Below are 20818 nucleotides of genomic sequence, written 5' to 3' on the forward strand. Positions count from 1 at the left end.
GTCTCCAGAGACCGTCAACCGGACCTAGGTCAAACTTAAGAGTTGACCAAAGTTTTGATTTGTCCTCCACGATGTTTTCTCCAATCTGGCTCTGCTTTGCAACGTAGGTTTTGATTTATAAAAAATTCAGTTGGTCTTCGGCAAACATGGTCGAACTAAGACAAGCTCCGACGGCAAACGAGAGTTGTAATATTGTATTTCTGTTCACATTGCTGGCAGATGACCGTGTTTGGAGCTCGGTCGCTGAAACGTATCTCTAGCTTTCTCCTTAATCATCTGCGTTCAAAAATATTGAGGCCTTGTGCCCCGGCGACTCTTGAGGGGTGCATCTCAGATCCGTACAGTAAGACAGATTAGACTAGGGCATCGTAAATACGGTTTTTATTCGTCGGTGGATTTCTTTCTTATCCCAAGGACAGCGGAAGCTGATGCAGCACGATATCAGATTTCTTCACTGCATTCACCATTGATCTCAGTGTATCATACAAAGCACTTGAAGCTAATGACAACCTCAATTTGTTATTGGTTCAGGTTCATAGAGGTAAAGTGTATGCTCGGAGCATTAGACATAGTTTTAGTCTTTTAACTTTAAATCATCGATTTCATCAACAGGTTCGCCAAGAACGGCAACATCATCAGCATAAAACACGTCGGTGGTGCTGAAGATAGGGCTAGACTAGACTCCATCGAAATTTAGCTTTTCATTTTTTCTTTATCGAATCAACAGCAAAGTTGAATGGTGCGGGAGATACCATTAACCTCCCCACCAAAGCCTAAATCAAATAGCGAGAAGAGTTCTCCGCAGAATTGGAGGCCAGATGGCGTGTGGCCTGAGAGAGGTCCCTTAAAGCTGCCAAATGATAAATGCGCTCTATATACTAGATAAATAATATGTATAACCTATAACTTATAATCTATAACCAACTTATAACCTAAATCATGTTCTAACCTATACTCTTTATCATTTATAACCTATAACTTAGAGTCGATAATCTATAGCCAACTTATAACCTAAATCATGTTCTAACCTATACAATTTATCATGTATAAACTATAACTTATAATCTATAACCATCTTATAACCTAAATCATGTTCTAACCTTTACTTTGAATCATGTATAACCTATAAACTATATCTTATAATCTATAACCTATAACCAACTTATAACCTAAATCCTGTTCTAACCTGTAATCTTTATCATGTATAACCTATAACTTATAATCTATAACCTATAACCAACTTGCTCAGCTCCTGATTCAATACGAAACCAGCTACTCGTAAACGAGCAACTCGGAAACCAGTGCTCGTAAATAACACTAATCACTTCTATATACCGAAGAACTGAGAACCGAAATTTCTTTCGGGGAAATTAAAAAAATCCCTGAAAATACAAGGACAGTAAAAGTACTAAGAATCCAGGTTATTAAGAAATTGGTGAAAATAGAATAAAAAGCAAAGTAGGTTTTCCCTCAGTAGCTCAGAAACGCAAAGGAGAGTAGAAGATTTCAAGTGAGACTGAAACTTGTTACTGTAAAAGCTGGAAGATTGAAGAATCCTGATTTTATCCGGCTACTCCAAGGATTGATCAAACTGGTGAGAGTCCTAAAAAATTCTTAAAAATAACTCCATTTGGAGTTCAAATTTAGATGGGGCCAAATTTGATCCTATAATTACACTGATTTCAACATTTTTACATGATTCTGGCTCAAGAATGATGCAACAGGCCAAGACTTCTACTAAAAAGCTGATGGAAGGAGTAAGGAGCGTTGTCGAAAGAGCATCCAATTGAAACATCCATGCATGGAGATTGAAGATCCTTTCATGATTAGGTTTAAAAATGTGTAACTTGCCTTGGGAAGGATGGGTTGGCATTAGTGGGTCTCTTATCCACTCTAGTCATCCAATGATACCAGTGAAAATCCTTGCTGAATTCTGGCTCAAATAAGACAACACGTGTGTACGTTTTGTATGTAAATCCTGATATTTGAAGGAGTATATTGGCAAAATTTTAAAGTAAGCAACAAGTTTAGCTGTTTAAAAGTTAGCTTCGCGTACTCACTTATTTACCTGTTCTCTTCCCAAGGTCAGACGAACAAACAGGGATTGGAATGAGTCCCGTTACTTTTAACTAAGAGTGGGTATTCAACAGAATTAAATAGAACAATGCAAAAAAGCACTATAGAGAATCATTTCCAAGCCCCTTGGGTATTTTCCCTCCATATTTTTGTTAAGTCCTAAAGGCACATTCCTTAAAAAAAGAAGAAAAAGGAACTGGTAACACTCCTGGTATTAATACGGATTTTGGCCGATAAAAAATAAAATAAAAAATAACAGAGCCTTAAGCAAAAATAGAACAAAAAGGGAATACCTTGCGAGGCACTTAAGAAGTGGTTGCCATCCGCAGAATACTGACCACAAAAGAGCTTAAAGCCATTAACATAATACCGCTCATCATCACTCGGTAAAAATTCATTCTGAATCATCACCTTGTTTCCAAGTGTCAGTCCATGTTTAGGACTTACCTACAAACAGAACAATTAAATAGCCATAATAACTACACATTATTATAGAAAAGAGCCACATTAGCATGGTTTAAATTATTTTTCTTTCAAATGAGCAGCATTTGTCGTCGTTGCTTTTAATGGCACATGTGTGTAAGCAGATCAATGCCATATAGGCGCATAGTTCCCCTTCATGCAGATCTATGTTCAAGCAAAAACGAATCGTAGTTAAATAAATACGACTAGTTAAATAAATTTCACGAGACCGGGGAGGGCAAGAAACCTCTACTAATAAAATAGTTGAAACAGTTTCTAAATATTCTATTTTTGTCTTGATCCATGATTCATGATACTTGCTCCCCTGGTTTCTTTTTCTGTCGTGGAAGACAGGGCCCGAGAGGAAACACGCACCAAGACATACATCTGAAGGTTAGATTTCGACACCCCGACTAAAGCGTTCGAGGACAAAGGTAGAGGGTATGAATATACGTCAGACCTAAAACGTTATACATGATTATTCTTTCCTATAAATACCAACATATTTTGGTAAAGGTTCCTCAGAAAGCGACGTTCACTAAATAGTTTGGGCAATCCCAAAGGGGTAATTTTGACCTTGAAAACAAACCCCCAGAATCAAGACCGGGAACGCAAAATTTTGAGAATGTAATTAAAAAAGCGCACCAACTTGTAAGAGAATATGGCTGTGAAATGTTGGCAACACTAGCCCTTGAACTAAATATATCGAAAAAAATAATACGAAAGATCTGACCTTTGATTTAAAGTTTTTAAAGAATTCTGCTCGCTCGGTTTCAGCCTCCTGACTGATGAACTAAAGAAGACTCATTTCGACTGCTGCGCAACGTTTTTTCATAAGATTTTGAGCTCAAGAGCTATGAATATGACAACCCAAAGAGAGGAAGTTCGGTCCTATCTACAAACCAATAAGGCATGCTAAGGTATAAAAAAGTAAAATAGCCACTCATAACCCTGTCAAGGCCCGTTGGATCAAGTCAACCAAGAAGACGATTTGCACAATTGTTCTCAGCATTGATAGCCTTGTGACCATGATTTCAAGCACTTATGTCAACAAGTGTTTCATCGTAGTGACAGGTCGTTTTGTCCCTCCCATGTTACTCACAGTTACCACTATCTAAGCAGTTCTCACATAATGATGACACACTAAGACATATCATCCGCTCAATCCAGGAGTAAAGTCGAGAGCTTTTAGCCAAAAGGAATAGCACACTGAATCGGAGATATTCCACATTTTTTTTTCTTTTTACGAAAAAGATAAATAAACAAATAAAAACACCAAACGATTTTGCGCTTATTACAATATACTTATTTGCCCGGAGTGTCAAGATAAATAGAGCATTTAGTTTCTTTACCCATTATTTACAACCCTAAATAAAAAAAAAAAAAACTTAAAAACTAAAAAAAAACAAAAAAACAACGACTGAAGATACAGCTACTTCAAACTTCTTATCAAATCTACGCTTTCGGATGTGTCTAATTTTAGATAAGCCGATTGCCTGCTGCTTATTAGTCGGTCGAAAGTTGGTCCATCAAAGAGTGTTAGTAGGGCACTATAATTTCTTGAAAGAATTTGTTTGTCACTAAATACTGCTAAATGTGAGTACTTGTCATTTGATGGTAAATTATATAGATATTATCTATATTGCTGTCATTGCATTATTCTTCGTCTTCCTAGCCTCAGGTGGCTTAGAATCCATATGCGATTAAATTTCTTGGTCTCGCAAAACTTTATTCAACGTTTTGTGATCATGTAATGTACCCTTTGTATCGTGGTAATGATCTGAATTTAATTTGTGTGCTCCATTTACGGTACTGCAAGTTTTTTTTCCGCACCTGTCGAACACTTATTAAAATAAATAAAAAAGAAAAAAGTCAGCTTAGTGATGCTGACACCTGTTTTGTATTATCCTCAACGTGAACTTACCTTTTATACCTCCCTATGGCTGGGGTTTTTAATGTTAATGTAAAATATACCGCCTCATCCGGTTTTTTAATGTTATTTAAATTTTGCATAGCTGTTGATCTGTTAATTTTGTTGTATTTGTTAAAATTATTGTTAATTGTTCAAATTAAGTGTTTAAATAAAGTTTAAATGTTAATTGGTTTAAATTATTGAACCACATTTTTCGTACAACTTACTGTTTCAGGGCATATATATATATATATATATATATATATATATATACATATTTATGTTTCTGTTTTAGGTATCTTGTTATGGGTACCCGACTGACTGGCCATATCTCAAATAGTAAGCTGCGCGAAAAGTGTGGTTCAATTCTGCTTTCTAGGGCTATAATGAGACAAAGGATGAAAGGGCTTGGACAAGTTCTGAGGGATGACATATTGCTAAAGATTGTTCTTGTCGATCAACCGTCTAGGGCCAAACGAAAAGCCGGTGGTCCACAAATGGGGTGGGCGGGATGTCATAAGGAAATATTTAAGGGAAATGGGAACTTTTTCGGAGGGTGTAAAGAGGGAGGCATCGAATAGATTGGGAAGGAGCAGGAGCAAGCGTAGCTGTGTTGACCTCAGGCGGCTTGGTACAGTGATGGTACTGGAGTTTTTAGCAGTAGTAGTGGTACGTGATGCTCTCCACTTGATCAATCTTCTGGTCTCCAATGATATTTCTTGGCCCTCTTTCCCCTTCAGGAATTTTTTTCAAAACGATGCTCAAAACCAAGACATGTCGGCCCAAATCGCATTTTTTATTTAGCTTTAGTCCCCACTCCCAAAACCATTGAAAACATTTCGATTTACAATATTTAAATAAACTTCCCTGTAACAAGAAAACCGTAATTTCCCATGGCACAGACAAAAGAGTACCTACTGAGTTATCTTCTCAGTAGAGACCTCCCTCAGGCCATTCGGTGCGTCCCCAGTTGGCGGATAGGGGAATGTCCGACAGATATGTTGGGTACCTCTACTAGGAGGCGTGGACCAAGGGAGGACCTAGTCTCAGGGGGTTCATAATAAAAACTGGGGCATCCTCACCCGGGGGTCCTAAATACAGGCGAAGGAGGAACAACCCTCGAATGTACACTCAGCAGGGCCCACCAGCGTGTGGACACGTCCCGTGAGTAACAAACCTTCTCCCAGCAATGGGTTAAACTGCATAATGAAGCAGAACACCATTATAGGAGGACCCTTCCTAGAAAGACATCTGCGGCAGGGCGGAGGATTCATTTTCATAGACAACGGCCTCTGTAAACTTATTCTGTTCCCCACCTGCTGTGTATAATTTGGTCACAGTTGCCACTCCCAAGTCCGGATAAAGTAAGGAGGGTTGGGCGACATGGTGGCATCCTATCCCCTGGGCTTGCTTTGGCAAAGAAAACTATCTTGCAATGAAAAGCGTCAATCAAGCGTCGGATATTTCTCCAAATTTACGATTGCCAACACCAGCACGTCCCCAATATTCTGACGACGGTGGTCAAACCATCCGAAGATTAAACCTCCTTGAAAAAAGTGGTAAAAAATGGCTAATCAGTGACAATTACAGTCTCATTTGGTCGGGTACTGGCAACCCAACGAGAGCTGATGTTGACCTGGTTCTTCATAAGAAAGCTAGAAATGCACTTATATCCCATAATGCCATATCAGAGCATGTCCTCGCAGCGTGCCTGAGACACCGTCATGGAAAATTCTTTGTAGTTGTATGCGCCAACAAATGAGGCTGATTCCGATGTTAAGGACTAGTTTTTCTGCAAAAAGATTTCTGCACAAGCATTGTATATCTCCCAAAGAGTTCTTTCTAGTGTCATAAAACTGGACATCTGGCCTCTCGGTGCTCCAATCGGGTCCTCTGCTCTCGCCGTGGATCATGCGATCACACCTCAAACAGTGCCTCTCCGAGTTCGGAAAGAATGTTCTGTCTAGAATGTAAAGTTGCCGGCCATATTTGTTACAGTGTAAAGTGTCCCAATAACAACAGTCAACTAGCAAAGCCCACGGTGTCATATGAACCTGTCTACGACTGCACAAGCTGTACTTTCGTGGAATGTTAGTGGTGGGTTTTTAGTCAAACTTCCTGTGATAAAAGGTTTGCTTTCGAACTGTGACGTATTGTGCTTGAAAGAACCTTTTTTGACAGGTCATAGTTAGGCCTTCTGAAAATTGACAATAATTTTACTAGCAACTCGGTGCCCGCTAAACGATCCGCTTCCAGTGGCCACCCCTCGGGTGGTATTACGATGCTTGTTAGGACCTCGTGCCGGTTGAGTATTTTTGATTGATGTAATTTTTTTAATTGCTGTCCGATTAGAAGAGTATGTTAGTGCAAACCTCTATTTCCGGACAGATTACCGCAATGACCGATCGGAATTTTTATTTACTTCTGCGTGTGAGAAGGGTCTTGCCTTTCAAAGATTCGCCAGTTAGATAAGTATTATTTAATTCAATTCAATTTATTCGAATAAAAACATAACATAAACATCAATAACAATAACAATATTGATAGGAGATTTTAGCTGTAGTTTAACTGATGCCTCGTTATTGCTTACTTCTATTTTGTCCGGTATTTTTGACGATTGGCTTAGGATCTTGCCGAAAGATCTCGATTACACTTACACACACCATTCAAGCCACGTGTCGAACCTTGACCATGCAGTTTCTTCTGCAAATCTCCAAGCGTCACCTGTTCACGTCGTTGCTGACTTTCAACTATCAGACCACCTTCCAATATATTCATCTATTTGTTATCCTTCTGCTTAGTCTACTCCCACTCCACAACCATATCAGCCTCACACCCTATTTTACAGGGATTGGAAAAACATCTAAGGTGATCTTTTCGCAACAGTTACTAATTTTCTCCTACATAAAATTTATGTTCCTCTTTAGCTGCGAAATTCACACGTTAACGCAAATGAAATACGGGTGTTGCTGGATATCTTGCAAAAATTTGTCATGCCCTGCAACACGCAGAAAAAGCCGCAATACCTCTTAAACGTATACATCGGGGTGTCACAGAAGCATTGGTCCAGTAATCGGAGCCTAGTTGAAGCTTGGAGAAAATCCAAATTTTAGTACTGTTTGTGGCTCCAGCGTGACCGTCCTAGCTCTGGCTCGGTTTTTGACATTCGCCTTTCTACCAAAAGAAAGTTTGCAAGAGAAATATCTATCCAAATGAACCAGACAGTTGAAGAGACGTTCCAGCAAGCTTCTTTGTCCCAACCTTCCTTCTGGATAAATGTATCAAGAGATCCTCCTGGCGCCCGCCTATCTGCTCAAGATATTCCTGATTCTGCGTGGAACTGATAATTCTCTGCTGAATTCTCCCTGCCAGATGCCGCCCTCCAGTCCAAATATGAAGATAAGTTTGATTAATTTTTTTATAGTTGTCTTACCGACAATTTTGTTGTTTCGGTTGATTCTGTACTGCGAGCAATCCAACGCCGAAAACGTAAGAAATCTTCTGACATCGATAAAGTGAGTTCTCCTCACATTCTGCATGGAAGCGAGCTGCTGGTAAACCATATTGCTCTTTTGATGCAGATGATTGTTACCCAGGGAGTTGTACCTTCTTCTTTCTCGATTGGAGATCTCACTCCAATTCCAAAGAAAGGTAAACTAGCCACCCAGTGCTTGTCTCTCAACTCTATAACGGTGGCTGCTAACTTCTGTAAGCTTTTAGAACTTCTGTTCATTGACCAACTGAACGCGAAATGCAATGATCCACCTTACCAATTTGGATTCCCACCATGTCTCGGTTGTGTGCACACTTTGTTAATGTCGCGAACGCATTGATCGATGCTGATGCATCAGGTGAAACTCTTGTGTTAGCCAGGCACGATGTTCGTAAAGCGTTCGATTCTTTCATTCACGCCGCTATGCTACTCCATGCAGCAAAACGTGGAGTGAGCCCTTCATATATCTGAGTCCTTCGAGACACGTATTCTCGTCTTAAAGTTCGCCTTATACTTCACCCATTATCAGACGGTTCTCAAGTCTATGCACCAGCCCCTGATATTTTTGTCAACGTCGAAAAGGTACCCGTCAAGGTGCTTTTTCTTCCCCTTCACTCTTCAATAATGGAGTTTTTGATGTACAGTTAGCTGTTCCCACATCTTTCATCTTTGCCAGTCTTGATTTATCTCTCGTATGTTATGCAGACGACATTCTGAATTTGAACTGCACTATCCAGCGCATTAGCGTGATTTTCACAACGCTACAATCTGTGTATGCAAAATTAAGTCTTCAGTTCAATGCCAAAAAGTCCGAAGTTGCATTCTTCAACTGGCAGCAAACGTCGGCTGGGAATATTTCTCTCAGAAATAACAGGATTAAGCCCGTAGATCATATAACCTACCTCGGTCTTCCCATTAGTTCGTCAATAATGCACACGTGACAACTATTAATTGCTCACTTTGAACGTAGAGTTGGGTTATCATATGCCTCTTTTGTAACGAATAAGTTACGCTTCAACCGGCGTCTTGTTTCGAAACTCTTCAGCTCTGTCACTCTACCACATTATCTGTACATATCGCCGTTTTGGAAGATACTCACAAAATCTGGCAAGTCAAAAATTTGTTCAGTTTTCTTCCAGTTCACAAAATATCTTTTACGTTTTCCCCCTTGGACCCGCAATTATTTTGAATAAGGTGGGAGACAAAAAACCCTCTTACCTTAAACCTCTTTTCATTTTAACAATATTTGTTGGCAACGATTTAAACCAAAGAAAAGAATTATAATATAAATAATGACGAAGCATTATAACACGAAGAACAATAGGGAATACTGTTTGTGAGACAGTGGAGATAATTTGAATGAATAATGAATATATTTTTGTCTTGCTGAGGACGGCCCTTGGACAAAGGGCCGATACATTTATTCAAATTATCTCCACTGTCTTACAAAAAGTATTCCCTATTCTTCTTCACGTTTTATTTAAGCCAAAGAAAAGAGTTAACAATTTAAGAAAGCAAATTAAGCCAGTAGAATCCCTTTTAAAATTTTGGGCTAATTTTTGCTGTCAAATAGAATTATTTCGTGGTGGGTCCGCCTAATAATGGCGGTCAGGAAATGGGTTTCAGCCGTTTGCCGGGGGTACTTCTTCCACTTACCTTTTACTTTTACTTTGGGACAGGGATTCTGTATAGTTTAATTTCATCATCTTCGTGTACTAGTAGGCAATATGGGGCAGTATAATGAAGAAGCATTATAACCGAATGGTTAACATCATAGCCATTAAGAGCAGAAAATACTGACTATGACATAAACTATCAAATGCTTTTGACAGAACTAAAACACAGAGATAAATGCCGTTTCTCTTAGAACAATTTTCAAGAAGCAAAGAAGATAACACACGATGAGAATTACTGACACTCTACTTCAGGCCGAAAACCAAACTGATTATTCCTCTTCCATATATTATTAGTCACAAAGGGTAGAAGCACATATTAAAAAACTTTACTTAAAGCATAGGAGACAGTAATTGGTCGATACTCTATACTCCACTGTCGCCTTCTATACCCGCATATCACAATGGAAAACTAACCATATTCCCGTTCAGCATGAATATTCTGGTAAATTACGAACACCCCCACCACATTCCTCACAATCATCATTGGTTACACCATTTTTAGGTTTAATAACATGACCAAAGATAAGTACCATGTCAAAGACAAGAAAAATCAAGCTTTATTTAAAGAAAACTCAATTTCTTCTAGCTATTTGCAACAAAAAAAATGAAATTTTATTCTATATATTTCGTAACCATTGCTGATTATGACAAAGTAGGGGAGATAATTCAAGGCATGGCAGTCCCCTAGAAACACTAGTCTGGACTAGGGTAAGGCTATATAGCATAATAAACTCTTTTACTTACCTCTCGGGCTCTGATTAGATTGAATATGTTCCTGTTCAGATCGTTTTCAGCGCCTGGATAAGGATGTACGCCACATTGCATAAGCGTTTGAACAAAAATATCATTTTCCTGAAAAATTAAAAACTTGTTAACTGCTTCTAGTTACTTATCGCTAATTTCAGTTTATCTAACCCACGGTAAGTATCACGGTAAGCACATTTTTATTGTTTAGTTTCATGATATTCGCGTGGCTTCGGAAACCTCTAGGGAATTTCTGAAAAATCGTGGAAATAACATGAAATGTACTTTCATTTGAGCATTACTGCTACTGCTACATATACTACTGACAACTCATCATATCGTCAAGCCGCCTGGGGCCAGCACAGCTGAGCACCTCCTCTGGTCAGATTTTCACTGTTTACTCCCTCCATATAGGTCCCACTGCCTCTAAATGTTTATTATGACCTCTTTCGACTCCACTCGAGGATGCCTTACTTTTCGTTTGGCCCCAGATGCATTACCACAAAGGACAGGTTTCAGCAGCTTATTACCGTAAAAGGTGACCTAGCAATGTCAGAGTGTAACAATGTTTTTCCAGTATAACCTAAGAAAGTAGGATCAAATCCATGCAGAGCTTATTGTTTAATATACAGTTTATTCTAACGAGTTTTGAAAGCAGTTAGGGAGATGAATTATTCCAACCTTTTCTTTATCTATGGCTCAAAAAATTACACAACGGAATAAATTAAGAATTTATTTAACAACATCACTAAAAGGAAAACCAAGGAAGAGCTACCCCCCTCCTCAATATTATTGGTAACTCAGTAAAAAACGTGAGTGCGCATAAGCAACTGACTATTCAAATTCAATAAACGGGAAGACTAAAAAATTAACAAGATAGCAAGATGAACGAAAGAAGATGAAAAACCTTGAAATCTTGCCCTGCCGAAATCTGTTTCTTAGTCAGTAAATACTTTCTTGATCTCATTAATAATTGCAGCAGTTTTGCAGCCAATAGGTGATTCCATAAAAACTTCGATACTTGGTAGAAACTAGAGATTGGTAGCACTTCATTCGTGGCTTGGATACTGTGGAATAGTGCAGTATCAAGGATCAGTTTGATCATATATTTTACGCGCAAAAGAGCCAATCTTCTAAACAAATTAGACGTCAAATTAATAAAATTATAAATTAGTAATATTAATTAAATTATAATATTAACTAAAAATATTAATCAAATTAATAATAGAAATTAATAAAAAATTTAAAAGTGGTTCCCATGCACTAGTACATTCGATAAGGATTGCAGTTAGTGGCAACACCATTCCTCCCCCCAAAAAAACAAAAACAACAAAGCTGTAATTGTAAATCTAACAGCATTAAATTGGCAGTCGATTCCTGCCTAAAGTATGCTAGGACTTAAATTGTTCACTACTCAGCAACAGGTGGATAAGCTGTCTATATAACCTACACAAATCCATTTGGGTTAGGAAAGTGATACCAAATCTCGAAACTGTAACTATAATTCAATATAATGTATATAGAATGTCTACTATTGGTTTTTATTTGAATTTCCATCAACATAAAAATGTCCCTCCCATGAAAAAAAAATCAATGCTAATGTGGTCTTCAGCTCTTTCTGGTAGCCTACTACGATGATACCATTTGAAAATAATGGTACCAAACCGGAAAAAGTGCGGCAATGTTAAATTTACAGACATGCGATTTAGGTATGCTTTGGCACGCGCCTAGAAAAGGGACCTGTTTTTTTGCACGCATATTGCTCCTCTTTGGAATATAATAATTAACCGAGGGGCTGAGAACCATGGCAAGTTGAACAAACATTTCTGAAATGCAACTAAATCTGTCATGTGTCAATGACATAGCGGTTTATAGGAAACTTGAGCTTGGTGTTCGAAAAATGTTTAATAAACGTACCAAGCCTTCGAACAGGACCAAGAAAAGCAATTGGAAACCAATAAAGGGTTAATACAGACATAGGAAAAATACTGGATAAACAGTAGATATTCGTCGAAATTCATCGCCTGCTGTGTTCCACGTTTCACCAATTGTTTGCGTGAAACAACAATGAAAGCGAACACCGTAAATTGTCTTAGCGGTATTTACCAGAACCAGTTCCTTAAGGTTAAACTGACCACAACCCCCGCAATGCGTATTCGATTATCGCAAGTAGAACTCCAAACAATGCACATAAAATGTACCTGTGATCTGCATCAGGATTGTTGATTTAATCGATGTATTAGTTACAATTAAATTCTAGTAATCTTATAAAAAAGTGGCGTAAAGCTATGATTATGTGATCTACATGTCTGGTATTCAACAAAGAGTCCAGGCATAAACATCAGAAAAACTGGAAGAACTATATTTGGAGTTTGGCCCTGAGATAAAAACCTTGCAGTAGAACTTCCAAAAAATTTAATAAAACTCCGATTCTAACTCTAAAACACTCGGTGGAAGACAGTTGCAGCAACTGTGATACAGTTAAAAACAATTTGAACTACTGCAGAAGCTGTGTTTTCATTACAAGAGGAACGAAGCAAGCTATACCTTACAAGCGAGCATTGGACTTAAATAATACTTTAGACATAGAAAGTATAAATAATAATTCAGTTGGATGTAGAAATATGAATTATAATGATCCTAAATCGGTTATTGAAAGTAGAGATGTTCCGTCGTTTAATGGTTCTGCCTCTTCTAAACAGGACTGTATTTTCTCTGTGCTTCACCTAAACATTCAGAGACTTTGCTCCTCTTTTGATGAGCTGAAACGAATCGTCAGTGGTGGAACTCCGGATGTTATTGGATTATGTGAAACTTTCCTGGATTCAAAAAAGGATATGCTTTTAGATATCCAAAGTTTTAGGATGGAGAGGATGAACCAGAAACAGATGGCGAAAGGTGGCCTTGCCCTGTATATTGCCGATCATCTTGTATATAATTTCCGAAGTGATTTGAGTAGAAATGAGGAAGGAATCTTTGAATCCCTTTTTATTGAGATTAAGTCAGGTTGTAAGGATTTAGTTGTCGGTTTGGTTTACAGATCCCCTAATGGATCTATTCCTTCGTTTATGAAAATTCTGGAAGAGGTTTTGGACTTAGTCCAAAAGCATCCTTGCGAACTAATCCTTATGGGGGATTTCAACCTTAACCTGCTGGATCAAAATTCTGCTTCGGCTGCAGATTTTTTGTCAATGATGCTTTCTGCGGGAACTCTATCTTCAGTTTGTATACCAACCCGAGTTACTGAGATGCATGCATCACTTATTGATCATATTTTTTCGTCACTAGATGTCTTACATAATTCGGTGATGGTTAGTGATATTTCTGATCATTTCCCTGCTATTTCACGATATAGGACTGCTGATCGATCGCAGCGTAAAGCTTCGCCATCTAATCTCTCATTTTTCTGTTTTGGTGTCAGTGAGATCAGTCTACTTAAATCTCGTTTGACTGATCAACCATGCGATAGTTTGGATTCTGAATCGTATTTTAACAGCTCTTTTGATTTCTTTTATGATCCATTAAAAGAAGGTATCCTAGAAGTTTGCCACGAGAATCCAGTACCTCATACCTCGATAAGGATAGTATTGCTGAACCCGTGAATGACTCCAGGTCTCCATAATAGCTGAAAAATGAAAGATTACCTGTGGAAGCTTTACAAGGCTTCGTCATCTGCTTGTTATCATTAGTGGTTCAAGGCATATAGGAGTATATTTAATCGTCTGTGTCGGAAGGTCAAGTCTCAGTATTATTACAGGAAATTTTCTGATTGTTGAAAGGATGTTGGGAAGACATGAAAAATTATTAATCCTGTACTTAGATCAACTCCCCCTCCGTCTTTAGTTCCACCAGCGCTGATAGTCGATGGTAAAATTGTCCAAGGAGAAGAAAATGTTCAGCTAGAGCTTACGTCTTATTTTGCTAATACAGGAAAGACGACTGCTTCCTCTGTGAGCTCTATAACTCCTCGTTGCAACTTCAGAGCCTATCTTGTACCCCCATGTTTAGAGTCAATGGTCTTGACCCCTTTTTCTGAGTTTAAGGTAGGTCGGATCGTAAATGCACTTAAAGGTTCATCATCTTCAGGGCCAGACAGAATTCCTACAAGGGTTATCCGTGCTGTTCTTCCTGCTATTCTGTCACCATTGACTAAGCTTGTCAATCTGTCTTTCGAAAAAGGAAGTTTCCCTCAAACACTCAAGCGAGCTAAGGTTATAGTGCTGTACAAAGGTGGGTCCCGGAGTGATCCTTCTAATTATAGGCCAATTTCTCTTCTATCTGTTTTCAGCAAAATTTTTGAGAAGGCTATGCTATCCAGGCTTCTTAGTTTTCTGGATGTCAAAAATTTTTTCCATGATTTCCAGTTCGAATTCCGAGCGAATCACTCTACAGAGCATGCTTGCGTATCTCTCTTGAATTTCAGTCATTCAGCAATAGATTTTGGTCTTATCCTGGCAGCTTTATTTTTGGATGTTCGTAAAGCCTTTGATTCTTTGACTCATCAGATTCTTCTTTGGAAACTATCGCATATTGGTATAAGATCAAATTTTTCTCTTGGTTTGAATCATATCTTTCCGGTAGACTTATTTCAAATGATCCGCTTTTCCGAAGCCCTTCTGAAGTAGAATATGGCGTCACCCAGGGATCTGTTCTTGGCCCCGTTTTATTTCTGATTTACATCAATGATCTGATTTCAGCAGTCAAGAACACCAGTCCTCTAGTATGCTGCAATCTGTGTCATCCGGATGTTCCTTCGTATCCCAACGCTACTTCTAATGAAGATTGCCTCGTTGCTTTTGCTGACGACAGCACTTTTGGGACTCTAGGGAAGACGGAATGTGATATCAGGTCTAACCTGGTGGCAATATTCGAGAGAGTAGTTTCATGGTTTGAGGCGAATTACTTGGCCTTGAATGTTGCCAAGTCACATTTTCTTATTTTTTCTCGAATTGGTGCAGCTTTCCCTCAACTGACACAGCATCAGGTGTCACAAGGCTCCTTGTGTGGACCAAAGAATCGGTTGGCCCGGTATCTTGGTATCCTGCTTGATGAGAACCTTTCGTTTAGACACAATATAGCCATGATTAGGGTTAAGGTCTCACAAAGTTTGGGGGTCATTCGAAAACTCAAATACACCTTTCCTGGATCCATTCTGAAGCTTCTTTTTGTCTGCCTTGTCCATTCATATGTCTCTTATTGCCCCATAGTATGGATTTTTACTTTTCCTTCTACAATGTGGTAGCTTTTTGCTATTTACGACAAAACAAGGCGTCTGGTTATGGACACCAACCGTTCTTAACCAAGACCGCTTCTAAATCTACAGTCTATCTACATTCTTTTTTTGTGCTTCTTTTGTTTTTCATCAGCTTCATGGCAATCTTCCAAAATCTCTTCAAAAAACTCCTCAGTTTATTTCTGATTCAGCTCCATATAACCTTCGCTCGTCACATAATATCTGCATTCCTCCTACTCCCACTGTGCGGTCAGATTTCAATCCCCTCATCGCTTGTCATCAGGTTTGGAACTCCCTGCCTTCTTAAGTACAGAAATGCCACTCGTTTGGCACTTTCAAGAGGATTCTTAAGGACCATTTAGTTAAGAATCAAACTGAATAGTTTTTTTTTTTTGTGGAGTTGATGTCCCCTGAATGTTTAGTTTGTTTTATGGTGGTCTTCTCTGCGCTATGACTCCCAGGCCTCAGGTATGGTCTCTTTTTAATTTTATATGTTGTTTGGCGATTGATTTCTTTTTTTATGGTTGTTTGGATATATTGTATTTTCTTTTTTTTTCTCGTTCCCCCTTGTATCCCTGGCCATGGAGCCTTTCGAGGGGGATTAAGAGTGTTGTGATTGGATTGTGTATGTATTGTGGAATAAAAACTCTGAACTCTGAACTTACGTTTGTGCATATCTTCACACTGGGAACGGCGTTCTTCCCAGAAAATAGGTGATACCCCCTCCCCTTCTCATTACAAGTAAAAAGACATTGCAGAAGCTTTTTTTCTTCAAGGAAAGGCAGCCATCCTGCAGTTTCGCATAACCTTCCTGCTTACCTTCCCCAGATTTCTCCAGGTACTCATTTAGAGCTGGGTCGACTCCAGCTGAGCTTACAGTCACGCCACTGACCCCCATTTCAAACCAAATAACCGGCCACGCCATGAATCGAACCCGTTCCCCTCGGAATATGGATTCCCAACCCAGCGCGCCAACCACTTAGCTAGGACGGCTATACTGTTAATGGCAAAAAAATCAACAACAAAAAAACAAAGAAGATGAAAAGGTGATGTTGGATAACGAAAAGATCGACCAAGTGGACAGCTTCACTTACCTTGGTAGTATTATAAGTAAAGACGGTGGGAGCAGTGAAGATGTTCAAAGTAGAACAGCCAAGGCTCCGGGTGTTTTTTCACAATTGAAAAAGGTGGAAGAATAGGAAGATAAGTCTGCAAACCAGAATTAGAATATTGGAAGCTACAGCGATGACAGTGGTCAAATATGGTTCCGAAGCATGGGCGCTCCGAAAAACGGATGAAGATTTGCTAGATGTTTTAGAGGAGAAATTGCCTACGGATTGTTCTGGGTACCTGACTCACTGACCCTATTCCCAAACACTTGGTTGTACGAAAAGTGTGGTTTAATTCCGCTTTCTAGGACTATAATGAGAGAAAGTTTGAGATGGCTAGAACACGTTCTGTGAATGACGGATAACAGATTGCCGAAGATTGTCCTTTTCGGCCAATTGTCTAGGGCTAAACGGAAACCAGGTCGGCCGCGATTTGGATGAGAGGATGTCATAAAGAAAGATTTAAGGGAAATGGGAACTTCCTGAGAGGGTGTAAAGAGAGAGACTTTGAACAGATTAGGATGGAGGAGGAGCAAGCGTAGCTGTGTTGGCCTCAGGTGGCTTGGTGCGGGGGGGAGTTGTTAGTAATAGTAGTACCTTTTACCAAATTCTAAAAAAAAAATTTCACATGAAGATTTAATAGATAATTGACTAGTTCCCCTCCTACTTGTTATTTAATAAGTTCCCAAGTTTATCCCCTCTTTATGTTTATATTAACCGGTCTAATTTCTTTTAAAGTTCTGGTAGTTCCAATTGTACTATATTTGACTTAAAAATCTTATTTTTTTTTTTTTTTTTTGTCGTGCTTTATCTTAAGTTTGAGTTGAAATGCTAGTTTTGCACGTCTGGGCTTATGATGATAATTTTTTCCGTAAACGATTCTTATCTTAACTGCTTGCAAGTCATAGAAGAAGCAAGCAGCCCGAGGCCAAGGCTGTACATGCTGCCCTTTCATCCCACGTTGGTGAGACCTCCACTTGGCTTCATAATCATGTTTGACAGCTGTCATTACCGTGGCTTCTAGTATTCTAATCTTACTTCTGGAATTTATCCTCTTATTCTTTAGAAATATTTTCCAATTAATCAAAGGCTTTGTACCAGACTGGACGTTAAAATCTTTCCAATAAATACACACTATCTTTTCCACAGATTCATTTATTTGTATTATCTTTTTAAAAGAGCATTAACTGTACATCTGTAATTTTTTTCTCAAAGGCGGCACTATGATATTTTCTGAAAAATAGCATACTATCAGTTTACGGTGTGAAAAACGAACCAGACATTTCATGCCTTTGGGAAAATTCGTTTCTCCCTCCCAGCCCCCACAATATTTTTTATAAATCGTCTGCTGACTGAAATCAGAGACTCCTGAAGGTTGAAAGTCTTGAGCATTAGTAGGAAAAGTCTCAAAAAACAATTATTTTTTTATAAATCAGTTGATTCGGAGCTTTAATAGAAAAAAAATTCTTGTTTGAATGCTGTAAAGTGAGTCAAGGATACTTAAGTGCAAGAAATTGCAACAGAAACTTGCAATAATAATATGTATGGCAGAGGAGCGAGCTTTGCTCTGTGATTATTATTGGGTGAATAAGATTTTCACAATAAGGTAATTGTTAATTTTCTGATTTGAAAAAGCGATCTTGATAAGTCACAAATTTTGGAAAATTCGATTAAGGGCTATAATTAATTTTTGAAGAAATATTTTTTATATGAATGATGTCACAAATACCAAGTCGTCCAATATCATAATGATTTCAGTTTCTACAGCAAGGAAAATAAAACGAAATTTTTGAGAAAGACATTAAACAAACTATCTTTCTTTTCACCGAGCAAAGCTCAGTTCCCTGGTACTTTGTACTAATACGCGTAAGATTTATCCAAGTCACAGGTGTCTTCGGCAGTTGAATCTAAATGGGTATTTACTCATATGAGAGGTACCTTATGCTTTTTAGTCATAAATGAGCAACTTTTAGTATATTGATAACATCTTCCCAATATAAACAAATTATGTATTGATCCAGTCAGCATGAATACTAAATTGTTTCTCCTTAGCCATCGTTTTTGGTTAAGACCGTTCACTATTACAAACCAAACCAAAATGGTTACCAGTTTGGGTCCATATTGCTGGAAAGGTAATTAGTTTTAGGTAAGGAAAATCAGTTTTAGCTAAGTTGACGTTCTTGATCAAGCATTTGAGCGAAGGATATATATCTCACCTTATACAGCCTTCGAAATACATAGGAAGTATTCCCATACAAAAATGATATTTTATGTGAATGACAACTTTTTGCAATCAAGAGAAATCAATTTTGCAATTTTGCAATCAATTTCACAAATGGTGATGAGATTTAACTATGGTTTGTACTAAAGGACTTCATGGCAATTATTACAAGAATGAGACTAAACCAAAATATGACCCTCCTAAAACAAAACACACTATGTCAGCTGATGGTGGTGACAAGACTAGAATAAAATATAAGCGGAATCCGTGTTAATAAAGAATAAGAACTAAATAAAACATAAGATTTACAATGAAAAGAAACAATAAAAAAATCAGATAATCTAAAATTGAGCGAAACTAAAATCACCACGATCAAGTACAAAGTTAACCCTATGCAGATTAATTTACATAAAATGATTTGCACATTTTAAATATACAGTAAAGACTCAATCAAACTAAACCTCTATCAAAAGACATACAAGGCTGGCTGTAAAAAAAACAAGCATTTCATTAAGACATTGTTCAAGTTTTTAATTCATTTAACCAGCCTTAGCCAAACTTAAGTGAAGTACTATTCCTGAGACTCTTTCAATCTTATTCAACTTTAAATTTTGTCGTTGTTATGATTGGTTCTTTCTAATTGTAATTTTTTAGCGTTTTTCATTTATATTTTAGTATTTGCTGGACATGGCTAATGAACATACCGACAACTACTCGCTTATATTTATCATAGTCTTATGTTTTTATTGGCGTTTCAGCGCGTCAAATTAGTAAACGTTTTCTAATCAGGTCTAAGGTTATAAATTTAAATTGCCGTTAAGAGCATTTATTTAAAAACATCTTGCACAGTCTTATTTTCAAGGTTCAACGTGGAAAAGCCAACGAAACTGTGGTCCTGACCTGAAAACTTCATAATTTTGAAACAGCCAAAAAATAAATCTTCGAAAATCACGGTATTCAGGTACGAAACCTTATGCCAGCTCTGCCTCGCAACTTGAATTAAAATCAAATTGCCATCACTCCATGGCTAATGTGAGAAAAACCCAAAAGAGATAGTCTGAGTGAGAGGCACTGCTGGCATAAGCTTTATTCAGGATTGTATAAAAATGATGTCATTTTTACTTTTTGATACATAGTCTATCATCCATCCATACATCTTAGGGTAGAACTAAGGTAAATAGTTATAGAACTTTTAGGATGATCGAGATTTTCGAGCTGACTCATGAAGGACAATGTCGACTTGATTTGTATGCAAAAGGGGGGGGGGGACTGAATTTGCATGGCCTCATAGGCGAAGCGACTTAAGCCTAATAGGCTTGCCTGCTTAGAATCTCACGCAGACTACCATGTTTTAGGATTGAAACATAACTGAAAAGTCCCCTGGACTCGCTTGTGAATTGGGAGACATATAGTTTTCTAAGTGTTTTGGTAAACGGCATGTGCAAACGGCGGGAGTAGCTATGACTCAAATTGGACAAATACTTGTGTATTAGCTCCCGAAGGCAATATATTTTTATTGTGATGTCCTTGGTGCTCCAAAGTCGCTATTACAAAAATGGTATGAATGAATTGTTAAACTTAATGTCACTTAAACTAACTCATTTTCAAAGATTAAACAATGCTGCCAACTTCAAAAGGCTAAAGATCAACCAGTTAAAACATACGTTAAATACAACAACATGTTTATTTTTTTTTACCCCGATTCAGAACTATAAATGCTAACTACTTTCCTAAAGATAAAAAAGAAACTTTGTCGCATGCTCACCAATTGTCCACGCAGCACAGGTACCTTTCGCCAGATTATCTGCTTTCGGCTGGGAGTTTTATGTGCGGGTGGGGGTAAATCATCTGACGATCCTCGTCCTTTACACTCAGATTTTTCCAGGTACCCA

The 20818-nt window shown here is 38.1% G+C and overlaps 1 protein-coding gene across 4 annotated transcripts in view; it reads right to left on the reverse strand.

Moving 5' to 3' along the window:
• The window catches only part of LOC148951732 (DDB1- and CUL4-associated factor 11), a 75329-nt gene that overhangs the window by 27073 nt on the left and 27438 nt on the right, over window positions 1-20818 (reverse strand). For all 4 annotated transcript variants that reach the window (XM_089088687.1, XM_089088684.1, XM_089088685.1 and 1 more), the window contains 2 exons: window positions 10364-10471; window positions 2370-2523 (listed from right to left, as the gene is read on the reverse strand). In XM_089088687.1, coding sequence (XP_088944813.1) covers window positions 2370-2523; window positions 10364-10471 — 262 coding nt within the window. The remainder of the gene's footprint in view (window positions 1-2369; window positions 2524-10363; window positions 10472-20818) is intronic.

This window comes from Artemia sp. Qi Xiang Cuo, chromosome 5, assembly GCF_049724085.1.
Source record: "Artemia sp. Qi Xiang Cuo chromosome 5, ASM4972408v1, whole genome shotgun sequence".
NCBI lineage: Eukaryota > Metazoa > Arthropoda > Branchiopoda > Anostraca > Artemiidae > Artemia > Artemia sp. Qi Xiang Cuo.